Here is a 13,511-nt window from a genome sequence, read left to right as displayed (position 1 = left end):
TGATACATTCAATCAAATATAAATATTTGATTCTTTTCTAAATGTCTATATTACTTATAGAATAATATTAATAACTCTTATTACCGTTGCTTCAACGGATAGAAGTTGTCAAAATTAAATTGATAAAGTCTTGCCTAACATCAACAATGTCTCAAGAAAGATTAAATGGATTAGCTATATTGTCAACTGAGAAACACTTATTTGGAGTTATTGATTATAAGAAAATTATTAATTACTTTGTATCTAAGAAAAGTTTAAAAAAATAGACTTCAAATAAATAAATAAATAACTTTTTTGAAAAAGTTTAAGGCCCCTTATAAAGTTTAGCTTTAGGCCACAAAATTAGTCGGAGCGCCCCGAACAAAAGTTATTCTTTTTTGGCTGGATATTGAATATCAAAATGTCCAAAAAAAAAAAAAAACATTTTTTCAACTGATAGAATGATGATAAGCTTATCTTAGTTATAATTTCTTATAATACCTTTCATTCACTACTAAATAAATGTCCCAAGTTTTCGAGTCAACCCGCGTTTTTTTATGACTCCTATGCGCGTGGGCATACCCCCTTGCAGGTCTTCCCTTTCCGCTGGAGCTTCATGGATATTGCCCTGTTCCCTGATTAAATGGTTGAATGTGAGCTATAGTTCGCGAGAGCCAAACGCGCGTATGGCCTTGCCTTACCATTTGACCTCTTTTTTTCGTGTGACTAGGAATTTTCTTTGACAATTATTTAATAATAAATGATACTACTAGAGAATAGCTAAAGGTATAAAATAATTTATTACGGAAATTATTACTTATTACTTCATGTTCTTTTTTGGTTTAATGTAAAGCATTCTCAGAAAAGCTTCTTCTTTGCTTTTCTCTTCTTTGGCTAGAATGTGAAAATGGACATGTACATGTCTAACAGGCAAGTTCTTACAAGGCGACAAAGTTCACAGAATGCCACGCCACAGAACCAGTAAAGAAGATTAACCCAGTACAACAAAAGGAGCAATTATTTAAAGTAATTAAATGACTATATAACAAAAAGTGAAAGATTAAAAATAATTAAGTGACCATATCAACACCTTTTTCCACCAATAATTATCCCACATATACTAAAGTTAAAAAACTCCACCTTTTTTCTACAGTTGTACCATGATAAAAAGCCAATAATAAACAAAAGCATTATCACTTAGAATTGAAAGAGATAATAACAAAACATAGCACTCCTCCTAATTGTAGAATTAAACTATAATCACGCTTAGCACCGTCCAATTAATTTATTAAAAAGGAATCTAGCAATCTGCTCCGCATAATGAAACGCTTCATCGTAAATATAGATAGCAAATTAGCAATCACTTAATTAATTAACAATGTTTCTCCAAACTGGTTGCCGTCAAGCGTCAGCTGTATGAATTATCTCTATACATTCCACTAAATTCATTTGTTCCTACACCTAACACTTACCCTTAATTACATTACTATACAAGTCTCTAACTAAGCTAAAAAATCCCCTAGCAAACTAGGAACATTAAAAATAAGGATGACAAATGGACAAATTACCTTATTAATTATTATTATGTGAAACTATGTTGCGCGACTCTCCAAAACAGTTGTCGCACTCGTGTCGGGTCCTCCAAAAATAGTATATTTTTGGAGGATCCAACATGCACGCATAGATATTTTCAGAGAGTTCGAGTAAGTGAAGACAATAACAGCCATTTGTCCTTTATTTCTGTAAAACTTTCCCTCCTTTAATGGAGCAACGGCCATATCTTTGTCTGTAGCATATTTTTCAGAAGAAAAAAAGAGGGGCCCCTAAAGTCTCAGAAGTTGGCAACAATCACGACCAAAGAATACAGAAAAAGCCACTCTTAACACCACTTCTTCTCCTTATCTGTAGTAAACAGTATTTGCTCCTTGTTCTTGTTCTTCTTCATGAAGCCAAAATGTCACATAATTCAATGGTTTCTGCATCTTCTTCGTCTGCTGTTGCTACCCCTCCTCCTTTCTTTTCATATGATGATGATAAACTAGACCTTGAATCAGTCCGTGCATTCATCGCTGTGATCAAGCAACATATAACTGAATTTCTTGAAGATACAAAATCTCGAAAATGCTTGAAATTGAAATGCAGTTCAAAGCTTGATGTTTGTAATAGAGGGTACCTTGAATTCTCGGAACAATCAATATTGTCGAATCTTTATTGGGGGATAGAGAGTATAGAAGCAGCAATTCAAGCAAAATGGAGCGAAGAGAAAACATCAAGGCTACAGAATTCAGAGAACATGCTTCAAGTTCCAGCCTCACTTGATGAGCAAGGAGAAACAGCCGGAATTCCAAACAATTATTTGGTAGGCTATTCGTACTTTTACCTCTCCGTTGTTCGAAAGCTCCAAGGAGATGAGTGGCAGGTCGCGATGCATTTTCTTCAAGCTCTTGTGGTTTCTCCTAGGCTTCTTCATACTGAAATTGCTACGGACCTCTGCCAACGTTTGTTTCTCTTAAGCTTTGAGCATGAAGGGAAGGAAACACATTGGAAAGAGTTTACATCCGCATCTTTTATCAATCTTGATGAGAATGAGGTCTATGTTATGATGGTAAAGATGGCGAGGAGATATAAAGCTTGGCTGATGTATTATCAGATTGTGTCTTCTGGAGAGGGTCCTCTAAGGAATAGTGAATTAGAACAGATAATGTAAGTTTCTTGGACTATGTCATAGATAAGCAGAAGATATATTGAAGTAGAAAGTTGCTTTGTATATAAGACACAGAAAGGAGACAAGACCATAAGCCCAGCAGCATGAATTTAAACTGCATATTACATTTAGCAATTTTAATAACGAAAATCCTCATAACACATAGACAACAAAGACCTATTGGAATGGATTGGATGATTATTACCAAGTTTAATTAGTCTTTAGCAATTTCATAAGTCCAATTTTCAAAAGGAACTGAAAACTGAAATGGAGATGATACCTTAGTTTACAACACATTGCCCTAGCTTTCTGATTGTAGAATCACGCTTTTCGTAATTTCGGTATGCTCATTCTCATCCAAAATTATTTCTGATTAACAGGAGTAAGAAGTCCAGAAGCACAAGATCTTCAAATTTATGTAAGCATGGAAACGACGGGTGCACCTGTCAAAATGTAAGTATAACTGATCCTCTTGGATAATATAAAATACAACTACTAAGTCTGAGCACCATAAGGGTAATTAATGATGAAATGTACGGGTCCCAAATTCAAAACTCGCTTTGGTGTTTACTCACCTTTCTCTAAGTTTAGTCAGCGGAAGTTCCTAGTTCTCCTGATTTTGTATGACTTTTAAATTAATAGAGCATGAATGCAGTTTGAGAAGGTGCATCCATGTAATGCCCAAAATGATGCCAAGAATGAGGAAGAAAAGATGATTGTCAAATCCAACGAGTCCATAGAGCAAAATCAGGTAGCTATTACCGACTTAAGGAGTAGTGTAGCAGAAATACCCAAGAACTCAACCACCAAATGCGTCAAAGATATATTACTTGATTCTGAGCCAGAGACACCAATCTACTTGGATTTCAGCGACAGCGGTTCTGCAAATGAAAATATTCATGAGGTAATATCTTGGCAAAGACAGCCATGAAAGAGAAGTAGAAAAGAATAGCCCTTTGCAAACTAAGCAATTGTACAAGCATGCATTCACATAAGCATAAAATCTCATCTTTCTCTTTCTGATTCAGGAATATGCAGAAGACCTGGAAATCACTTCAAACTGTAGCCTAGAAAACCAGCACACAGAGGCTTTTTATCAGTTCAGTCCCTACTCACCTGTTTTAAACTTTAGCCTGATATCTGAGTAGGTCTGATATTCATTAACTCAACTGACCGAATGAAATACAGGAACAAGCAATCTTCTCGCTCCTCGTTGTTGTTGGAAAGCTTGGTTTGTAAATCGCAAGTTTCTGGATTAAGGCACAAAGAAGGAAGCCAAGTAGAAATAACTAACTCACTCTCCAGAAGATTCTCCGGTTCATTTACTCATACTGATTTATCAGCAGAAGGAATTAGAAGCCTCAAAACGCACATAAATTTGAGTGGCAACAATGAAGCTGCAACTATGCAACAGTGCTTACAGATGATTGATAGTACATCCGACGGATATCCAGTGTCCATGTCTTTACATGATTATCACCTCTGCAAAACACAGTTCCCAAGGATTTCTTCACGGCAAAAGAACAGGTGCAAGAAGACCTTAAATGAAATATCTGAATATGCTGAAGAAAATTCTCAAGCAGAACAAGCAGCAATACTTGAGAAAATAATTTCAAAGTTATGTTTCTCAGAAGAGTTTGGGGATTATAAAGACTATACAGTTGATCTTACAACAATATATGAGTTACTGAATAACAAAACAGGACTTAAATATTCTTTGCTAAAGGACATAATCATTGATCAACTTCTGAGGGCTATATCAACATCCAGAGAAGAACATGTGATACGGGAATCGGTATCAGTCCTATCAATTATTATTTCAAGGAACAGATCACTTGTTGAGGATGTCAAGAGGAAAGGGTTACAGTTGAATCATTTGGCAACTGCACTTAAGAAAAATGTTCATGAAGCGGCTATACTAATATACTTAATAAATCCATCTCCTGCAGAAATCAAGACATTAGAACTTTTACCATGTCTTGTGGATGTGGTGTGTGCTTCAAACAGTTACAAATGTAGCCTAACAACACTGTGGATAACACCTCCTGCAGCGTCATTGATGATTATGGAAGCACTAGTCACTGCATTTGACTATACATCGAGCGACACACAATTAGCTGTGATCAGCTCACCCAGAGTACTCTCAGGGCTCTTGGATGTCTCAAGGAACAACAACCTCGAAGAAATTATTGCTCTGGCTGCTGTTCTTATCAGATGTATGCAATTCGATGGTCAATGCAGAAAATACATAAACCATTATGCTCCTGTGGCCCCGTTTATATCTCTTTTGAGAAGCAACCATAAGCGCGCAACATCAATTGCACTGGAGTTTTTTCATGAACTGCTGCAAATTCCAAGGTATGGAACTATCAAACTATTCACCATTTTCTTTATCATCTGCTGTGGAAGGGAATGACCTTGACATTGATCAACATAAGGACTCCCAAGAATATGAAGACTGGAAGGTTATCATCAACATAGGACTGGTGATAATGGCGATGCAATATGCTAGCTAAGACTTTGTTCTTAGAAGCAAATCGGCGAGACCTTTCCTGAGGTTTTTATTCACCATAATTTGTTATCTTGTGAATGGACTAGACTGAAAAAATTCAAACTACTCGAATTATTATCTCGTCAAGAGGAGAAGAATGTATGCACTCTAGTCGAACAAAGTGACCATAAACAATATTTTATTCCATATACAGCATACTTCCGAAGGGGAGCATTGGCATAACTGGTGAAGTTGCTACCACGTGACCAGGAGGTCGCGGGTTCGAGCCGTGGAAACAACCTCTTGCAGAAATGCAGGGTAAGGATGCGTACAATAGACCATTGTGGTCCGGCTTTTCCCCGGACCCCGCGCATAGCAGGAGCTTAGTGCACCGGGTTGCCCTTTTTTTTTATACAGCATACTTCCCAGAAGCTACTGTTCTGTTTACACGTTAAAAATATGATCAAGAAGATTCCATAATTTAGTCAATCTCCTTTGCATCAGATCATCAGCCATTCAGGTATTGCAGAAAATACAAGAAGACGGAAGCAACAACAATATGGGTGCATTACTGCTCCTCATCCAAAAGTCACAACCAGAGTACAAACTTTTGGCAGCAGATTTGTTGCTTCAGTTAGACATGCTGGTAAGCATATTGAAATGTTATCTTTCAAAGTATCTGGAAAAAAAAAAGTGTCTAGCGATTAAAATGAACAGGTTTGCATAACTAAACACCAGCAATAGAACAGCAGATGTTGAGCTTAGGATAACTCGAACATACAGGGATAGCAAGAAACTCATGATATTGGGCACTGAAGTACACAAAGAGAACAAAAACTAAAAAATAAAAAGAAACTTACATTTTATAGTTTAAGAAAATTAGCACGAAGCACTACACAAAGCAGAAAACCTGGAAATGTTTACATTTTCTTTCATACTTTCTATAAACAGAAAGTCAAAATCTACCTATATCTAGTTTCCGGCCCTATGAAAGGAATGTTTTACCTATCCGTATACTGTATTTTATACATTTTCTTACAAAATAAAAGGAGAAACCATGAACTTTTGACGATGACAAATTTTCAGGAAGAAACATCTAGTAAATTTGTATACTGTGAAGAGGCTATGGAAGCCGTACTTGCGTCAGTGACATGTGAAGAGAATTCTGCGACACAGGCTCTATCAGCATTCATCCTATCCAATTTTGGCGGAACGTGCTCTTGGTCAGGAGAACCTTACACAATACCATGGTTGCTTAAAAAGGCTGGATTAACTTCACTGCAACATAAGAACATGATAAAGAATGTTGACTTCTCAGATCAATGTCTACAGGTATTTGCGCTTTGAAGATTTAACTTGGTGCTGCGTGAGATCATATAGATATTGATCAAAAGTGCAGGTAGAAGAGCTAGGGATGATTTAGCACCTAAGATTTATCTCAACAGTCCTCAAACAACTATTCCATAGGATTTACATTTTCCTTTGGAGCTATCCTACTCTTTGGGGTGCTGATCTCTCGCCTATTCTTATATATTCAGATTTCTGTCATAGCATTGTGGAGATTTTTCTCATTTATAGTGCTTCTTAGTTTTTGAGAGTTCTCACAGAGTGGCATCAGAATCTATACGTTCCAATTGCTGTTGTACAGCTTCTTTTAAACTACAGTTGTACAGTTTTTTGATAAGGTTCTAACCTACAGTTATACAGTTGCTGTTTCTGAAGCTATGAACCCAAAGCAAATGTTCATTAACAAGCAAAAACAAATCTCTTATTTAGAGGAACTAGGATCTACACTGACCAATTTGGCTACTATGTAATATTTCATGCTCAGTCGGCACAAGTCAGTTGTTTACCTGTTCTAAAGATTCCATAAACTTGCAGGATGTTGGCATAGAGACATGGTGCAGCAAAGTAGCAAAGTGCTTCTTAAGATTTGGAAGTCCTCTCTTCCATGCTTTAGAGAAAGGACTTAAGAGCAATTCGAGGAGCACTTCCCGAGACTGTCTTGCCGCTACTGCATGGATTGGGTCTGAAATCATGAAAGCCCCAGATGATTTGAGATATGCAGCCTGTGAGATCTTGCTTAGTAGAATTGAGCAATTTGTGCATCCAGGACTGGAGCTTGAAGAGAGGCTATTAGGATGTCTTTGTATCTATTATTATACTTCCGGAAGAGGTATTACTCTAAAGTTGTGCTCTTATACATTCATTTTAAATTGGAATATTTAAAAAGAAGTCTAAAATTTCATATTTTGCATGAAAACAAGGAAGCACTTTTAGCTGCTTTAACAATTAGAAGGTTGCTCACAAATTGTCTGCGTAGAAGGGTCTTATGGTTCAACTTTATCAGATAACTTTGATTACAATAGAACAAGAAAACAAATGAAAATTTAGTTCCTACTGCTTTTGCTTACAGCCTAATTAACAGCAAAGCTAGTAAAAAGGAAAGTCGATCCTCCAATAGAGGAAAAGACCTTGAATGTCAAAAGAGAGTGATCTTGTTTCATGAATTTCAGGAATCTCTGCAGTGAGTACTTACAGTTTCTAAACTGAAGAAACTTGTGATTGCTGGAGAATGAGTATATAGGCAGCATCTACAGAACTTTCATAAAAAGCCACAGTCCATCGTGATTTGCATAAGCAGCAAAATGATGTCATCTCTCTGAATCTTACATATACACAAATTTCTCTTTAATTTGATAGTCCCAAAATCACATGTTACTTTATGTTGGTTAGGCATATATAGGTTTTACATCACCTATATGCTATGTTAACTTGCTTTCACATCAAGCATGCGCTTAATTAACCCACCTTTAGCTAAGTTAACTTGCTTTCAATTCAAACAGTACCTGAAATGGAAAACTCTTATAGGGATGAAAAAGTTAGTCAACTTCTCAGAAGGAGTTAGAGAGTCACTAAGACGTCTTTCCAGTATCAGTTGGATGGCAGAAGAATTGCTTAAGGTTGCTGACTATATCCAGCCAAACAAGTGGGTAAGTAGACATCAGATTTCTTTCTTACACATCTGGTGACTGCATGTGATGTTAACAGCACAATCATGCATCCAAATGTATGTCTACCTCGGAATGCAAGTTACCCTACTACAATCATCACATCTAATATAAATGAACCTATTAAACCTCCTTAATAAACAGGATCTTCAATATAACCTATTATATATCATCATTGTATTAACAGGCATCCAAGCGATCGAGAACTATTACAAGCTCGGTAACCTTAACATTCTAAAATAAATTCCACTGTCAAAGAGATATATATTTCCCTGCATAGGAAACCTACTTTTTGAATGTGTGTCTTGTTCGCTAATTAAAATGCAGAGCAAGGATAAAAGAGAACAGCAAAGATGCATAAAAGGCATCAGCAAAGTAAAAATCCATGTGAAAGATGTATCACCTCTGGCAATTTTGCTCTAGCATCAGACCCATTTCATCCCAGTACTATGTTACCATGATACAATTCCTTCATTCTAACTCAAGCTTTTCTTTGCAAATGTAAGAGCAGAGAATATCTTGTGTTCACACCCAAATTCTCGAGGTGGGAAGCAACCGTAGCGGAGCAGTAACTTCGCTCATCTTCTATAATGGACAGCTTTACAGTGGACATGCAGATGGTTCAATCAAGGTTAGCAGCTATTTTTATGTTGTGTGCTACATACTTCTCGCTTCCAAATTTACGGTTCACGTTAAAAGAGGAAGCACGTGACCTCTTGATAAGTTAAATTCCAAAACAATGTGTGTGTGTGGATATGTGTAGGTAAGATGGTCATCTGGTGGGATTGGGGGAGAGAGAGAGTGAATTACAGGCCAATTACTTTAGTAACCGTAGGAGCCTATCATTATGATATTTTTATTATAATAAGAACATGGCTTTTTAAGTTTTACAGAAGCAAAAAAACATATCTGATTGTTTTACATCATAGGCGTGGGACATCAAAGGACAAGCAGCGACACTTGTCCGGGACGTGAAAGAGCATAAAAAGGCTGTGACATGCTTTACCATTTCTGAATCGGGGAATTGCCTGTTGAGTGGATCTGCTGACAAAACAGTAAAGGTGAATAGCACCCAATCAAGTCATATGCTAATATTATGGACTGAAGGGAATTCTAAAAATGCATTTAAGATTGATGTGTTTTTCTTTCTCTACAGATTTGGCAAATGCTTGAAAGAAATCTTGAATGCGTAGAGACTATACTGGCGAAAGATCCAATTCAGAATATTAACACACACGGAGAACTGATTTTTGCAATTACCCAAAGCCACAAAATGAAGGTAGATACAAAATCGTTACATTCAGAAGAAAGAACTTACAAATAGGAAGGCAGACTCTTATAGTCATGTCTGAGAAGCTAAGTTTTGGAATGACTTTTAAGATAGTATATTTCATTAACAAGACGTTCTCTTTTATAGGTGTTTGATCGATCACGAAAAGCCAGTAAATATTTTACGAATAAATCCGTAAGGTGTGGAATATTGACACACGGAAAGCTTTATGTAGGCTGCACAGATTCAAGCATACAGGTCAGGGTCAGATCTTGATTTAGATTCATATAGATAATGGAACAACTGATAAAGCAATTGAAGTACAAATATCAAATTACTCAATGCAGGAGCTAGCTATAGCAAACAGCAGGCAGCAAGAGATCAAAGCAGCATCAAAGATTTGGAGTATGAAAAACAAGTCTGTGAACTCATTAGCCATATATAAGGACTGGATATATAGTGCAAGTTCAATGGTTGAAGCTTCACATATAAAGGTAACAAATGCAACTTGCTGATGTGGAGTAAATACCTCTTCCATTGACACCCTCACTGATGCAGGACTGGAGAAAAAACAAGAAGCCCCAAATATCAATGTCGCCAGAAAAGGGATCCAATGTGTTGGCGATGGAAGTAGTGGAGGACTTCATATATTTAATTTGCAGCGCATCAATGAGCAACATCCAGGTACTGGGAATATCTTTCCTAGATACTGAGATTTAAGTTTGATAATTCTAGAAAGTCACATCTCAAAGGGAAAAAGAGAAACTATCTCTACTTAACAGAAATCACCTTAGGTCAAGTCCAATGAATGAGTACTAAATATATGCTAATTACTCAACTCGCTTATACAAAATTTACCATGTTAAATACCACTTTATCTCTAAGCAACTGGCTGCATTCTGACCCAAGAATACATGAGGTGATCAGATTTGGCTGAGAGGAACACAGCACAAAGTTGGAAGATTATCAGCAGGCAGCAAGATAACAAGTCTTCTGACAGCAAATGACATAATTATATGCGGTACAGAAACAGGAATGATTAAGGTTTGTATATTAAACTTGTTCTACTCAAAAAAAAAAAAAGAATTACTAAAAGGGAAATAGAACTTTTGCCAGACCAAATTGCAGAATATACGTGCTTATCATGTAATATGCACCAGTGGTAATAACAAAATCACATGTTGCCAGTATTATGCACTTGCCAATTTTGAGTATCAAAATTTCCACTACCCCTTCTGGTATCCTCCCTTCAAAAAATCTTTATTAAAGAAGGGCACAATCTTTATTTTATTCTTTCCAAACATATTGGTACTAACTCCTTGCTTTGACTTCGCATCTTAAAAATGGCAGGGTTGGATTCCCCTCTAGTGGTAAATTACAGGAACAGAAAAAGTAAAGTTTAGCACAAGTGATAGTTTCAAGTTAGTCAACTTCACCCAGTACAGAAGGAGCTTTTGCAGTCTGATTCCATATGATGTAGAGAGAACAACCATACATATGTGTGCAGTGTAATTATATCATTTCACTTCAAATAATTCTACTTGCCATGTAAATGGATGATTGAAAAAATCTCAGATAAATGCTAAACCTTTTTGTTCTCTTCTTTTCTGCTTAAGAAAAAGGATGTTACTAAGAGTAAAAACATTTCAACTTGCACTCGAGCATTAATAGAGATTAGAGGATCAACCTTTTCGTAAGTCCAAAAGTTTATAAGCTCGTACACATACCTAAGAACATACAAACACACTCATACACACACTGAAAAAGTTGAACGCATGAAGAGCAAATGGCATTTCTATTTTACATTCTAAAGGTAAAACGTTGGTTTTTTACCCTCTTCTCTTCTTCTCCTTTCTCTTCCCTCTATGTCGGGTCACCATCCGTGCCTCCAAAAGAAAGATAAAAGTAAATGTAAATACTCATATTCCCTCTTTATGGTTCCTGTTTCACATTCAACAACTTTCATGCTTCCTTTTATCTTATTACTAGATTTAAATAGGAGAATGCTCGATGAGTTTAGGCCTCGGTAAAAGAAAAAGAATCACTAGACCTACAAACATTAGGGGCAGAGCTAGATTATGGGTTCAGCCGAACCAAGTAGCTTTAGTCCAAACTCAATATTTGACTTAAAAAAATCTATTGAATATGTATCAATTATTAATTTACAACCTGCTAACTTAAAAGAACGAGAATCCCAAATCCATAAGCTTCAAAACTTGGCTATGCCTCTGACCAACATTAACATAGAACAACAACAAATCCAGTAAAATCCCACAAATGGGATCTGAGAAAGGTAATGTGTACGTAGACTTTAGCTCCACCTTATAAGGTAAAGAGGTTGTTTCCGAAAGACCCTCCGCTCAATAACTTAATGGAACAGTATGAAAGAAAAATCATGAAGAGAAATTTGAACAAACATATAATCGAGAGGCACAGATCAAAATCATGAAATAAAAAGCTTTATATCTTAGTCCGAAAAATTGAAGCAAAACCTACCAAAATAGTACTGCTATAAAGTCATAATCTTTTTTCTTAAAAAAAAAAAACCTCTATAATTAACAATGAAACAGACACAGAATGATACTCAGATTCCTGTCTTCTCTTATCCCCTACAAAAACAAAAACATGAAAGTAATTCTTTATAAACACAAAATCGATGAAAAAGGCTTTAATTCTTGAAGTCACAGCTACAAAACTCTCTCATAACCACAGAGACTCGAAAAACTGAGATTCGACCAGTTTATCTCTGCTCCTTTCCAAGTGTGCCTTCAACATTAAGAGTTCGTTCACGTAATGACATGTTTCAACATTGAAATTAGAATCCCACGTCGTACCATTCGAATGAGAAGAATCGCAATGGTTTTCAAAGGTGTCAAGGACGTCGCTCCCACCGTAAGTGTAAGGTTTACCTGTGGGAGAGAAAACAAGAATAGCAACTTGAGTACCGCTAGTCTTGGATTGGAGTTCTACAGCTTTCTTGAAAAGTCCTTTGCGTCTCTTTGAGAATGTCACCATCTTTGATGATTCTTTTGTTATTTTCTTGATTTCAATCTTTTTCTTTCCTGTACCCATGTTTCTTTCCCAAGGCATGTGTTTGACGGGCGGAGAGTTGGACTTGACTTTACTTTTACTACTCTTATATACAAGCGGGAAAGACATGCTTATATAGGCGTTTGGACAAATAAAATTGTACTTAATTTTTTTTTTTAAAAAGTAGTATGCAAATTATGTAAAAGAAACTTATATCATTGGCCCCTTTCTCCGAGGAGAAGAAAGGAAAATTAATTCTAGAGACTTATAGAGACATATTGTTTTTTTCAAATGTGACATTATTTTTTCGATTTAGAAATAAAGGCAACATTCTAATGTAAGACCTAATCAGTCATTATATAAATAAAAGAATTTTTAATCTACAGATTGTCCATCGAGATGAGAAAGCATCGACCTGTCAAGTTTTCATTATACAGTCAAACCTCTCTATAACAACATCCCTATATAACAATACTTCACTATAAAAACTAAACTTTTCAGGAATTAATTTTTATGTTAGGTTATCATATATATTCTCTATAACAACACTTCTCTATAATATCCAAAAATATTCAAAACAAACAAGGCTGTTATAGAGAGGTTTGATTGTATATGCAATTTTACACTCCTGAATCTTGATAAAAACACAAAAAATGAATCTCTATACAAATAGTCAGTCATATCATTGTTTACTTTTATTTGCCGGTATACATAAATTATATACTAACTATATATGATTATATACATATTCTATAATTATAACTATATTATATTTATCGGCTATTTTTTAATTTACGAGGTTAAGTAGGTAATTATTTAGGTTAATTCTTCAAAAAGTCAAACATAAATGAAAATAGAACGGAAATGGGCACTCAGGGGCCCATAACTCAAAATGAGCCCATTGAATTGTTAGCTGTTTGGCCCAAGAAGAGTGGGTTTCGGCCCGGAAAATTCGAGGCGGCATGAGAGACAATTGACTAACGCGTGTTGTCCTATACCTTCACAAACGTGACGTGGTCGGTATTT

The 13,511-nt window shown here is 36.0% G+C and overlaps 1 protein-coding gene and 1 long non-coding RNA gene across 2 annotated transcripts; one reads left to right on the top strand and one right to left on the bottom strand.

Moving 5' to 3' along the window:
- Positions 1-1,933: 1,933 nt before the first annotated feature.
- Positions 1,934-11,056, top strand: LOC107814463 (putative E3 ubiquitin-protein ligase LIN-1). The gene is made up of 17 exons (XM_016639884.2): positions 1,934-2,682; positions 3,064-3,136; positions 3,339-3,587; positions 3,712-3,782; positions 3,872-5,041; positions 5,679-5,820; positions 6,261-6,506; positions 7,056-7,350; positions 8,046-8,167; positions 8,697-8,816; positions 9,115-9,246; positions 9,342-9,464; positions 9,603-9,713; positions 9,803-9,949; positions 10,014-10,139; positions 10,383-10,499; positions 10,806-11,056. Exons 1-17 carry the CDS (start codon positions 1,934-1,936, stop codon positions 10,821-10,823), a joined length of 4,011 nt encoding a protein of 1,336 aa, XP_016495370.2. The 3' UTR covers positions 10,824-11,056.
- On the bottom strand, positions 2,516-3,394 carry LOC142182680 (uncharacterized). Its single transcript, XR_012711566.1, has 3 exons — positions 3,259-3,394; positions 2,964-3,126; positions 2,516-2,653 (listed from the first exon to the last, which is right to left on the bottom strand). It is a non-coding gene; the product is annotated as an uncharacterized LOC142182680 (long non-coding RNA).
- Positions 11,057-13,511: the final 2,455 nt, after the last annotated feature.

The sequence above is a fragment of the Nicotiana tabacum genome, chromosome 7, assembly GCF_000715075.1.
Source record: "Nicotiana tabacum cultivar K326 chromosome 7, ASM71507v2, whole genome shotgun sequence".
In the NCBI taxonomy this organism is placed as follows: domain Eukaryota; kingdom Viridiplantae; phylum Streptophyta; class Magnoliopsida; order Solanales; family Solanaceae; genus Nicotiana; species Nicotiana tabacum.
The sequence above is the reverse complement of the archived record's forward strand: the minus strand, read 5'-3'. Positions and strand labels throughout refer to the sequence as shown.

Bases quoted from the DNA above. Each gene is read 5' to 3' on its own strand.
- LOC107814463 (XM_016639884.2), top strand. From the start codon at position 1,934: ATGTCACATAATTCAATGGTTTCTGCATCTTCTTCGTCTGCTGTTGCT. The intron at 3,137-3,338 runs GTAAGTATAACT...GCATGAATGCAG, and splicing joins ACGGGTGCACCTGTCAAAAT to TTTGAGAAGGTGCATCCATG. The intron at 9,714-9,802 runs GTCAGGGTCAGA...TACTCAATGCAG, and splicing joins GCACAGATTCAAGCATACAG to GAGCTAGCTATAGCAAACAG.